The sequence below is a fragment of the Somniosus microcephalus genome, chromosome 33 (assembly GCF_052327205.1).
Source record: "Somniosus microcephalus isolate GS21.2 chromosome 33, FLI_Smic_1.0, whole genome shotgun sequence".
NCBI lineage: Eukaryota > Metazoa > Chordata > Chondrichthyes > Squaliformes > Somniosidae > Somniosus > Somniosus microcephalus.
The window spans coordinates 14055043-14067851 of NC_141019.1; the positions used below are offsets into that span (position 1 = coordinate 14055043).

General features: G+C 46.0%; 2 protein-coding genes across 9 annotated transcripts in view; one reads left to right on the forward strand and one right to left on the reverse strand.

Annotated features, from left to right (window-relative positions):
* LOC147096970 (uncharacterized) overlaps positions 1-12809 on the forward strand; it is a 1290222-nt gene that overhangs the window by 493814 nt on the left and 783599 nt on the right. The window lies entirely within an intron of this gene.
* Positions 1-12809, reverse strand: part of LOC147096973 (natural resistance-associated macrophage protein 2-like) — a 180149-nt gene that overhangs the window by 46131 nt on the left and 121209 nt on the right. For 4 of the 7 annotated variants that reach the window (XM_085972677.1, XM_085972672.1, XM_085972678.1 and 1 more), the window contains 2 exons: positions 9898-10051; positions 8018-8108 (listed from right to left, as the gene is read on the reverse strand). In XM_085972677.1, coding sequence (XP_085828803.1) covers positions 8018-8108; positions 9898-10051 — 245 coding nt within the window. Of the gene's footprint in view, positions 1-1833; positions 8109-9897; positions 10052-12809 lie in introns of those variants that run through there. The other 3 variants (XM_085972674.1, XM_085972673.1, XM_085972676.1) reach the window with 2 other exon arrangements.

Sequence of the window (12809 nt, forward strand, 5' to 3'; positions counted from 1 at the left end):
ACTGTACAACACTGGGGTACAGTACTGGTGGATACAGGTCTGTCATTGTATAACACTGGGGTAAAGTACTGGTGGGTACAGGTCTGTCACTGTATAACCCTGGGGTACAGTACTGGTGGGTACAGGTCTGTCAATGTTTTACATTGGGGTATAGTAATGCTGGCAACAGGTCTGTCACTGTATAACCTGGGGTACAGTACTGGTGGGTACAGGTCTGTTACTGTATAGCACGAGGGTACAGTATTGGTGAGTACAGGTCTGTCACTGTATAACACTGGGGTCCAGTCTTGGTGGGTACAGGTCTGTCACTGTATAACACTGGGGCACAGTACTGGTGGCAACAGGTCTGTCACTGTATAACACTGGGGCACAGTACTGGTGGGTACAGGTTGATCAGTGTATAACACTGGGGTACAGTACCGGTGGGTACAGGTCTGTCACTGTATAACACTGGGGCACAGTACTGGTGGGTACAGGTCGATCAGTGTATAACACTGGGGTACAGTACTGGTGGGTACAGTTCTGTCACTGTATAGCACGGGTACAGTACTGGTGGGTACAGGTCGATCAGTGTATAACACTGGGGCACAGTACTGGTGGGTAAGTGTGTAACACTGGCGGGGACAGCTCTGTCACTGTATAACACTGGGGCACAGTACTGGTGGGTACAGGTCGATCAGTGTATAACACTGGGGTACAGTACTGGTGGGTACAGTACTGGTGGGTACAGTTCTGTCACTGTATAGCACGAGGGTACAGTATTGGTGAGTACAGGTCTGTCACTGTTTTACACTGGGGCACAGTACTGGTGGCAACAGGTCTGTCACTGTATAACACTGGGGCACAGTACTGGTGGGTACAGGTCGATCAGTGTATAACACTGGGGTACAGTACCGGTGGGTACAGGTCTGTCACTGTATAACACTGGGGCACAGTACTGGTGGGTACAGGTCGATCAGTGTATAACACTGGGGTACAGTACTGGTGGGTACAGTTCTGTCACTGTATAGCACGGGTACAGTACTGGTGGGTACAGGTCGATCAGTGTATAACACTGGGGTACAGTACTGGTGGGTACAGGTCTGTCACTGTATAACACTGGGGTCCAGTCTTGGTGGGTACAGGTCTGTCACTGTATAACACTGGGGTCCAGTCCTGGTGGGTACAGGTCTGTCACTGTATAACACTGGGGTACAGTACTGGCGGGTACAGGTCTGTCACTGTATAACACTGGGGTACAGTACTGATGGGTGCAGGTCTGTCACTTCCTCACCGGACTGATTTAATTAAATTTTTTCTTTCAGCTTTGTTGTTGCGAGAGTGTGTTTAGTGGAGGGAATGTATTCCAGCATCACACGCACAACTGACTGAACTGTGGAAATGACTGGCGTCTGCAGCCAATAGCCGAGTGGGTAACTGCTGTGTGTGATGTGGTACTGAAGCCGACAGACTAGGAAGGTGTCACATCTTGGCGCTGGTTTGTGTTGAGTGAGCTGATATGTGCCATGTTACCCTCGGGCACTTTGTCTGGCCTCAGCCACCCAGGGCTACAGAGAGTGGAGAAAATAACCCAGCTTGGGTTAATGTTTTTTTCACTATCCAAAAACCCCTGCCTGGGCATTGGTACACTTTGGATTTGCTCGTGTTGGTGGCAACAAGATGGTTTCCATAAGCAGACCGAGTCTGTGAGAAAACAAAACCTGCGGCTTGATAAGTGTTGTGGATGGGATAGTGTACCCATAGTGACAGTTACCCCTGGAGATCACGTGGGATGCTCACATTCTCCTGATTGTTCCAAATGGTGGAAAAATAGCACGCCGTCAGACTATAGCGTACAGGATAAAACAGGTTTATTTTCAGACTGCATGTTACAGAAGTAGTGAGACAGAAGATACGGAAACAGTACAATTCTTTCAGAGAATGAAAATGGTGTTTTTGCACAGACAATTAAAATCCCCATTTTTAAAAATAATTTTTTTACAGTTTGATAAGCGACAGTACTTTTGGATGAAACAGTTTTTCGTAGACCTTCATGGTGTGATCTTGTACAAAGTCCAGTCCACCCACAGAGTTCAGATCTCCAGACAGAACTTAAGATGAGCAACTGGGGCTGTGATTTACGCCAATGGGAAGTCCCTCATGTTAGAGCCATTTCTTTGCCCAGTTTGACAGATCTCACAATTTGAGTTGTTAATGCCAGAAAGCTGCCATTTCCTCCTTGAGACAGAGCTTCAAACTTGTAACTGATTGTCCTAATGTGTCAATCAGCATGCAGAGGGAATGGGATTGTCTGAACCGCAATCTGCACGCCAGCATTTCAATTAAGTTGTTGCAGTCAAATAACTTTTTAAAAAAAACTTAATTTCTGAATAAGAGAGACACAAACAAAATGCCACCCGGGAGCAGGCAATTCTCAAGAGGTCTTGCCAGTTAGATGCATTGATCTCTGCCACACCAACAGTGCGATTGCTCGTGTAGTCACGCTATTGTCAATTGAACATAAAATACAGAAATATCCCTATTTTGGCACAGGCATCAGGTAAGGGCAGGATGAGGCTTGGCTGTGTTGCCTTTCATGATCAAATAGCCCACTGACAGACTGACTCGCCAAGAACATGGGCAAGGTACTGGAGGGCAGCTGGAAGGAAATTGGTGGGAGGGAGGGAAAGAGAAGGGAAGATCGTCACTGGGTCAAAATCCTGGAACTCCCTCCCTAACAGCACTGTGGGAGTGCCTTCACCACACGGACTGCAGCGGTTCAAGAAGGCGGCTCATCCCCACCTTCGAGGGCAACAAGGGATGGGCAATAAATGCACACATCACATGAATTAAGTAAAAAAAACTTAAGGGCCAGTTTTAGTGTGGGCTTTTCACCTGCTATTATTGACCTTCTGACTCAAAGGCAAAAGTTCTGCCAACTGAGCCAAAACACTGAAAGCGGCAACATCCACCAGCCAAGGACAAAGAGCGATAAATCAAACATGCACCCACAGTCCAGTTTCTTTAACCATTTCACAGTGTGGCCATGATGCCCAGAGTTGAATGCCAGTCAAGCCGGGTATTTCCCACTCCTGCACCCATCATTTCTCACCCATTCACTTTATTGGACAGGTAACCGGCAAGGGGAGGTGGGGGGTGTGTAGGGTGTGGGGTAGGGATATCTCAGGCCAGCCTGATTTGGGCTTCACCTGCCCTCCACAAACAGGAGTCACTCGATAGTGATCAGGAGCAGGACCCGGTCTGATTTTCCCTGTCTGTGATTCCCCCACACAGTGATGGGACAGGAGTCTGTGGCAGTGATTCCCTCACTCTGGAGTGCTGCGACAGGAAGAGATAGAGAACTGTGGACCAGTAGTTGTATTTCAATGGGACACAGGCACTCACTATATGAAGGCTGCTGTGCAACCGTCTCTTGATATTTTTCCTTTCCTTCTTTTGATGGGCGGGAAGAAAAGGAGTGGGAAGAGCTCTTCATCCCAGCAGGCCATGACTGGACACCCAGAGCTACATAGAGTAGGGAGTCTGCAAAGAGCAACACAGTGAGGGAGGAGGACTGCGGACGTGTCTGGGGATAGATTCGGAGGGCCCCGGGTATATGGCATCAAAAGGCTGGCACTGGAACATTCTGCAAATGTTTGAGTAGCTGATCAATAAAACTGGTCAGGATAGAAAGTATTGGACAATGGCGGCCGGGGAGATAGGATTGGAAAGGCAGGCAGCATCAACTCCCAAGCACATTAGGAGCTACTAAATGGAGAGGGGCTGCTTCATAAACACAACAGAGATGCGAGAAAATCGATTTATTAAAACAAAATCAATGGTTTCATTACAGAATTCTGAAGCGATCAGATCAACATGGCTTCATGATTGGAAACAATGCAACGTCACAAACTGACTTGTTTCTTCTTTAAACAGGAGATGTGGCTCCTGCTTTTTGCTCAGCACAATTTTAAAAATCACTCAGACAATTGTACCACCACAAAAACTATGGCAAAACAGGGCACTCCCACCCATGTGTAAGATAGCAAATTTTCCACCCAATTCACTACAAGTTCCTGGTTATTGTCTCCTTGCCCTCCTCTGACCCCTGTGCAATCTTGACACACATCCCTTTCAGAGGAGTCCACACACGTGTCACCCCTTTACTGCTTGAAAGCTTTGTACTATCTTCTCGGAGTGATCTCTCATTGGGAGGGGAGGGCAAGTGTTTCCGCTGCTCCCACCCTTTCAGTTTTATGGGGAGTAGAGACAGAGAGCAGGTGAATCATGGAATGAAGTGAAATGACTCATGGCGGGTGAGGAATGAGAGGCCAGAAACAAGTCTCCATTACTGAAGGGTGGATTAGAGCGAGGGAAAGGAGAATGGAGAAAACCCTCCAGTCAGCTGCAGGGGTTGCAGAAAACCAGGAGGACTAAAGGTGAGATGTTCAGAGAACATTGCCCCTTTCCCAAAGGCCGGGCAGAGTGCCTGATGTTGATTTGAAGGTCTGATTCAGCACACAAACCCAGCCACGTGTTACAGATTTCACATGCACAAGATGCTGCTCCGAGTCAACCATTGGCAGGAATCCTGGCTCTCAGCACTTGGGCTCTCCCTCCCGGTCATATCCTGCAGCTCATTCAGCAATGGCACAAACCTCTGGCAGGTTTTAAATACTTAACACTTTATGAAAGGCTTTAAATCAAACTTGAGCAACTTTTTAAAAGGTAACCCCATCATCATTATTGTAGTAACTGACAATTCACACGTTCCAGGCTTGAAATATTACTAGGATCAGAGGTACAACAAATAGAACACATCCCACCGAGTCCACCAGCACTCTACCAAACACTGCTCTGCACTTCACACCTGGACTTGCTGACCGAGCCAGTCAGCAAGTTTTTCTTGCATAACCAGCTCCCTCACCAAAAGCATATGCAGTTACCATCGGAGGGAGACCGGAGGTATCACATGCACACTCACACAAGTTACATTCTCAGAACTTATAAACACTGTCAACAGAGGCACAGCTTTCTTGTTAATTTGGTGATTATTAAAGTGAGGTATATTAGTGCTGGGGAATGGAACACTTTCCATGACAGGCAATCAGTATCAAACCCTCCCAGGGCAGGTACAGCACGGGTTAGATACAGAGTAAAGCTCCCTCTACACTGTCCCATCAAACACTCCCAGGGCAGGTACAGCACAGGTTAGATACAGAGTAAAGCTCCCTCTACACTGTCCCATCAAACACTCCCAGGGCAGGTACAGCATGGGTTAGATACAGAGTAAAGCTCCCTCTACACTGTCCCATCAAACACTCCCAGGGCAGGTACAGCACGGGTTAGATACAGAGTAAATCTCCCTCTACACTGTCCCATCAAACACTCCCAGGGCAGGTACAGCACGGGTTAGATACAGAGTAAAGCTCCCTCTACACTGTCCCATCAAACACTCCCAGGGCAGGTACAGCACGGGTTAGATACAGAGTAAAGCTCCCTCTACACTGTCCCATCAAACACTCCCAGGGCAGATACAGCATGGGTTAGATACAGAGTAAAGCTCCCTCTACACTGTCCCATCAAACACTCCCAGGGCAGGTACAGCATGGGTTAGATACAGAGTAAAGCTCCCTCTACACTGTCCCATCAAACAGTCCCAGGGTAGGTACAGCACGGGTTAGATACAGAGTAAAGAATTCTCTGCTCTGATACAACAGTGCAACTCGGTCCTAACCTCAGAACAGCACCAGTATGCCATCCCGAGAGAAATTGTACTAACTTGTTTTCTTCTTGGAGTTCCCACCATCTCAGATATCATGATCAACACACTGGCCGTTTATTGCCTGGATTGAACCCTCTCCTATATACCTTTGTTACTCAATGCCTGATGCCCATTATGCCGAGATCCCTCCTCACACCGAGGGACACCGAGAACTATTGGGAGGTGGGGCTAGCCCACTTTTGCATGTGAAACTGGTCTATTTCTTAGTGAGAATAAACCACTGGCGCACAAGACTCACAGACTTAGAGAGGTAGGAAAAGGAAACTAATGGGAAACTCGACTGTTAACATAGCTGGGGTCTCAGACAGATCTCAGAATACTTTTAATTAAAAATACACACGTCATTACTTCAAACACATCTGTGGTAAAACCATAAGCAATTGCCAGACACACCTGCACTATCCGATACACCAGGGGTAACTGCACCACTTAGGAGAGAAGGAGATGTTGTAATTTGGACCTACTTCACTGTAAGCAAGTGAATGTTAGAGCAACAAAAACCAAGTTCTCAGGTGAAACTTGTGGTTTAGATCTGGACTTCACTCGAGTTATTTTTCTCATTTTCTTTTGAAATTGGTGACTCAGTGATAAAGCCACGATCTGAGGATTGAATGCTGGCAAATCAAAATCACAACGCTCACTATCTGAAAACAGTCCCACAAGGTGCCAGGTACAAGGGCATAGCCTCTGCTAGAGACAGTGAACCTGCACCCAGAGTGACAGAGTGGGTACTAGCAGGGTTAAAATACAAAACCATCGTTGGGTCAAAGGAAATGCAAACTGAAGCAAACCAAGCGGCGTCACTGGAAGATCATGGCATTGTTAGAGGATGCTTCTTTCTTTTGCTCCGCTGATCTTCCCTCTCAAAGGGCCAACTCTTGCTGGGGTACTGCTCTACAGGTGCCAGGCACCCTCTGCCACCTTAAGGAGCCATTTCCCAGGTGCCAGCCTAGCCAGGTCATTTAACCATGGTGGCCATCACAGCTGAACCTGATCCTGCCCTCACCCAACACCCACACATGGGCAGTGCCCAGCACGGGGCACTGAACAGTAATCAAGAGCAGGAATCCGGGATTGTTTTCTCCACTCTCTCACCTGTGGATCCAGAAAGCCTGGACTGCCACCTCAGTTAAGATCAGCTAATGCAATGCAGATCAGGGATTAACCCGGGGTCCTTTCTGGTTGAAGTGGCTCATGACCACATGCACCCACTGAGCCAGTGGGGTGCTGGAATGCTGTGCTTATTATTTACATTTCCTGGAACCAAAAGGCTGGATAAAACATGAAAATAAAAATGCATTTCCCTTTAATTCTATAACTGACTTTAAACCCAATGGGGGCCAGCTCAGCCTGGCTTAGCGCAGTTTGGACTCTATTCTGCTAAAGTTGCTGGAAGTGTGGCTTTGAACCCGGCAGGCATCTTCGCTGCACGCTCAGTCCAGAAACAGTTTCTGATCCCATGTAGTTAAGGGAAGCTGTAAATCGGGTCTATAGGAATGCATCACAAGTCACACTTTTAAAGTAAGCACCCAGTTAAACTTCCATTTCCATCCCCAACGCACGTTAAAATGTTTCAAATTGTGGCAATCCTTAATTAGAATGCTTCAAGGCTAAAATCACTGGCCTTTATTGTGCCCCTCTCACTGGCAGCGCGTTGAGAAGGAGGCCGAACCTATGCTATCACCCAGTAGAACATTACATGCATTGTTGTGTCAGTACAGTGGTCTGAAGACAGGTCTGTCCCGAGTGTTGGGCCAGCGAATGCTTGGCTACAGCGGTCCACACATTGAGTTTTTTTTTTAATATAAAATTTTGTTTTCATTTAAAAACATTACAGATCGTTTACAGCAGAATTTCTACATCTTGATCATGGCTGCACACACCGTTTCAAGTACACCCTCGGAATTTACAATACTTGTTGAGAGCATCAGACTCTTGTGGTTGGGGGGGGGGGGGGGGGGGGGGGGAATGTTTGGTCAGTCCATCACCCACTGATACATCTGCACAATTGTCTAAGATCTAAAAAGTTAAACCAGGCTTCTAATTAATAATTATGATCCTAAAACCCTACAATGGTGGTTTCACACACAGTAAATATTTTACTGAATGCCCTCTGGAGAAAGCCTGGATTGGAATAGCTTTCATGTAGTTCCGATGGAACAGTGCTCAGAGTGCAACCCAATAAAGCTAGACCCCAGCGTGCTGACACAGGGATGTATAAAGGAGCTTTCTCTGGTTAACTCTCAGACTCGCCTCGTTCTTCTATAAGCACAGCACTGTTGCGGCTTACCGTGCGTCCGCAGTTCAGAAAGGAGACTCCCAGTGAGACCGCACAGTACCAGACCTAGAGGGACAACAAAGAAAGGTCACTTCACAAAGTAAATCACTCCGAAGATTTCACCCCCCTCCCCACTGAGTCCAAGGAGCAGGCCCAGTTGGTTGCTGAGCTCTTTCCTCTCTGCACTCTACATCAATCACCGGTTAGGGGCAGTAATGTCCTGAAGGCAGAGGGAGAGTTTCTCGGTGTGCTGGAATTGTAAAAGTGTTTATAAAGAACAGATTTACAACCTCACTGCCCCCAGCAAGAGAGCAAATCTGTCCAGAGTGTGCTGACCTTCCAAGCGACACATTTCAAAGAGCTTTCTCTGGTTAACTCTCAGACTCGCCTCATTCTTCTCGAAGCACTGCACTGCTGCTGCTTACTGTGCATCTGCAGTTCAGAAAGAAGACTCTCAACCCAAACTAGTCTGTATAGTTTTTCTTGGATGCGGTACTGTTCTGTAGAAACTCCCCACCCTCATTTCTCTCTGGAAGGGATGCCTCTTTCTAGAGTACATGTGCCGGCTGACCTCACACAGTTCTTCATCTGTGGGCCGACACAGCACGTGCTGGCAGGTAAGGGCATCAGAGCCGAAGTTGATGTCCAGACAGGCACACGCACTTCTAACAAGAGTCACAGGATAGCTATCAGCAGCAGGAACCCAGGCTGAATTTCTGCCTGCCTTACCCAGGGATGCTGACCTGTTGGCTCCTGCAACACCATCTCGGGCAAGAAACTCAGGGATTCATAGAATGATACAGCACAGGAGGTCGTCATTCGGCCCATCGTGCCTGCTCTTTGGTAGACCTATGCAATTAATCCAACCCCCCTGCTCTTTCCCCATAGCCCTGTAATTTCCCCCCCCCCCATCAAGTATTTATCCAATTCCCTTTTGAAAGTTACTGTTGAATCTGCTTCCACTGCCCTTTCAGGCAGTACATTCAGGATCATAACTCGCTCCAAGTAATTTTTTTCCCTCATGTCACCTCTGGTTCTTTTGCCAATTACCTTCAATCTGTGTCCTCTGGTTACTGACCCGTCTGCCACTGGAAACAGTTTCTCCTTATTTACTCTTCATAATTTTTAACACCTCTATTGAATCTCCTCTCAACCTTCTCTGCTCCAAGGAGAACAATCCCAGCTTCTCCAGTCTCTCCGCATAACTGAAGTCCCTCATCCCTGGAACCATTCTAGTAAATCTCCTCTGCACCCTCTCCAAGGCCTTGACATCCTTCTTAAAGTGCGATGCTCAGAATTGGATACAATACTCCAGCTGGGGCCTAACCAGTGTTTATTATAAAGGTTTAGCATAACCTCCTTGCTTTTGTACTCTATGCCTCTACTAATAAAGCCAAGGATCCCATATGCTTTTTTAAAAAAAGCAGCCTTCTCAACTTGTCCTGCCACCTTCAAAGATTTCTGTACATCCACCCCCAGGTCTCTCTGTTCCTACACCCCATTTAAACTGTTACATTTTGGTAGGAAGAATGAGAGGCAGTATGAACTAAATGGTATCGCTTCACACTTCTCTGCGTTAAATTTCATCTGCCACGTGTCTGTCCATTTTACCAGTCTGTCTATGTCCTCCTGAAGTCTGTTACTATCCTCCTCGTTGTTTACTACATTTCCAAGTTTCGTATCATCTACAAACTTTGAAATTATGCCCTGTCTACCCAATTAAACCTGGACTTTCCAGCTTTGCATCAGTACACCAAGCATTGCAGGAACCTACCGAGCCAGTAAGGAAGCTCTTTTTATGATTTATAATTAGATAGCAGGAAAAAGATGAAGGAGAATCTGTGCCAGGACTTACCAGGTAAGTGACAAAACTCAAGTATGCAAGTGAAATGATGGCTGCAACCAGGTAAAGTGCCACATGCCCCAGGCTCGAAACATAAACTATCACAAAGTACATATTAATGGCACAGACGATAAAAATAACTATTCCGCCAGCAATCTTCCATGCCCTGGGGAAAAAAACACAAATACTAATTATGCTCAAATGTAAGAAATCACACAACACCAGGTTATAGTCCAACAGCTTTATTTGAAATCACAACAATTATGCTCAAGACATCATAGAAAAACATAGAAAAATAGGAGCGGAAGTAGGCCATTCGGCCCTTCGAGCCTGCTCCGCCATTCAATATGATCATGGCTGATCCTCTATCTCAATACCATATTCCCGCTCTCTCCAAAAAAACATAGAAAATCATAACTGTGGCACCACGGTCTCAGACAGACTGGAGCCAATTTTACATCGAATTACATAGAAGTTACATGGGAGCAGGCCATTCGGCCCAGTCTGTGTTGTTTATCCTCCACACAAGCAGGAATCCTAATCCCATGTATCCGCCACCCTGTTCCCATCTCCCTTTATTCTCCTTTACTTGAACCTATTTTTAAATGTTGACGTGGTCTCTGCTTCAATCACCAACTCCAGTAGTGCATTCCACAGCCTCACAACCCCCTGCGTAAAAGAAGCTTCTTCTGCTCTCTGTCCAAAATTGCTTACAATTAACCTGATATGTGTCCTTGTTCTCAACCCCTCATCCACTGGAAACAATCTGTTTCTATCTCCCCTGTTCCATCCTTTCATAATTTAAAAAATTTATTATATCACCTCATAACCTGTGTTGTTCTAAAAAGAAAGACCTAATTTTTCAAGAGTTTCTTGGTATCTGTATTTGTTCATACCAGGCAGCATTCCTCGTGAATCTGAGCTGCGCCCTCTCTATTGTCTCAACATACTTCCTATAGTGTGAAGCCCAAAACTGCACACTGTGCTCCAACTGTGGTTTTATATAGATTCACCTTGACATCTCCACTTTTATACTGTATACCTCTTGCCATAAAACCCAGTATTCCATTAGCTTTTTTATTGCCTTATCCACTTTAGATGTTGCTTTTAAGGTTTTGTGAATCTTTATCGCAAGAGGGCTGGATTATAAAGGAGAGGAAGTGATGCTTCAGCTGCACAGAGCTCTGGTTAAACCCCATCTGGAGTAACTGGGTTCAGTTCTGGGCACCGCCCCTCAGGAAGGACAGACTGGCCTTGGAGGGGGAACAGCGCAGAAAGAGGTGGTCCAATTGAAGTGTTTAAAATAATTAAAGTATTCAAAAAGGGTAGATACAGAGAAGTTGTTTGGTTTGGTGGGAGAGTCCAAAACAAGGGGGAATATAATCTTAAAATTAGAGCTCGACCATTCAGGAGTCAAATCAGGAAGCACTTTTACCACACAAAGGGTGGTGGAAATCTGAAACACTCTCTCCCAAAAAGCTGTTGAGGCTGGGGGACAATTGGAGCTTTCAAGACTGAGATTTTTGTTGGGTAGGGTATCAAGGATATGCAGTTAAGACAGGTAAATGAAGTTGAGGTACAGATCAGCCAAGATCTAACGGAATAGCAGAACGGCCTACTCCTATTTCTATGTTGAACCTCACATTCCTCTGCTCGTCTACATCACCCAACTTTTCTCCATCCAAAAGTAAAATTACTTTTATTTTTATACCAAAATGTACCATCTCACATTTCCATCTGCAACTTTTTTGCCCATTCCACCACCTTATCAATGCTCTTGATTATATAGGCCTTCAGAATTAGTTACTATGCCTATTTTAGTATCATCTGCAAATTTGGACCGCACTCCCTGTAGTCCTATATCCAAATCATTGATGTACAGTGAACAATAGTGGTCCCAGAACAGAATCTTGTGGGACACCACCACCATCTTCCAGCCACTGAGAAACTGCCCTTATCTCCTACTCCGTTTCCTCCCTTCTAACCAGTTTCAATCAAATTTGCTACCCTTCCCCTAATTCCTTAATCTTCTCCAATAGTCTCCTGTATCGTACCTTGTCAAAAGCTTTCTGAAAGTCTACGTGCACCACAGCCATATATTTCCCATTCCACCATATCTGTCACCTCTTCCAACAGCCCTGTCTTTGCTGACCTACTTTGGTTCCCAGTCCCGCATGAGTATTTAAAATAGGTTTAAATACCTTCATGGTTTTGCTTCTTCCTATGCCTGTAACCTCTTCCAGCCCTACAACCACCCCCATCCCCCCAGAACGCTCGATCTCTGACTATAGCTTCTTGTGCAACCCTCCTCCCTTCGCCCCACCATTGGCCATCGTGCCTTCAGCCATCCAGGGCCCACATCCTTCAATTCCCTCCCTAAACCTCTCTCTCTCCTTTTAGAGCCCTCCCTAAAAGCCATGTCTTTCCCTTCCCAGTACCTCCGCCTTTGGCTCTGCGTCCATATTTGCCTGATTGTGCCTCTGTGAAATGCCTTGGGACATTAAAGGAGCTATATAAATGCAAGATGTAGGAGTATAGAATCATAGATGATACAGGTGGGCTCTTTGGTAGAGCTATCCAATTAATCCCACTCTTCCCCATAGCCATGTAAATTTTTTCCCTTCAAGTATTTATCCAATTCCCCTTTTGAACATTACTATTGAATCTGCTTCCACCGCCCTTTCGGCAGTGCATTCCAGATCACAACAACTTGCTGTATAAAAAAAAAATGTTTCCTCATATCGCCTCTGGTTAATGACCCTTTTGTCACTGGAAAGTTTCTCCTTATTTACTCTTTATGATTTTGAACACCTCGATCAAATCCCTTCTTAACCTTCTCTGCCCGAAGGAGAACAACCCCAGCTTCTCCAGTCTGTACACATAACTGAAGTCCCTCATCCCTGGTATCACAGGAACATGAGGAG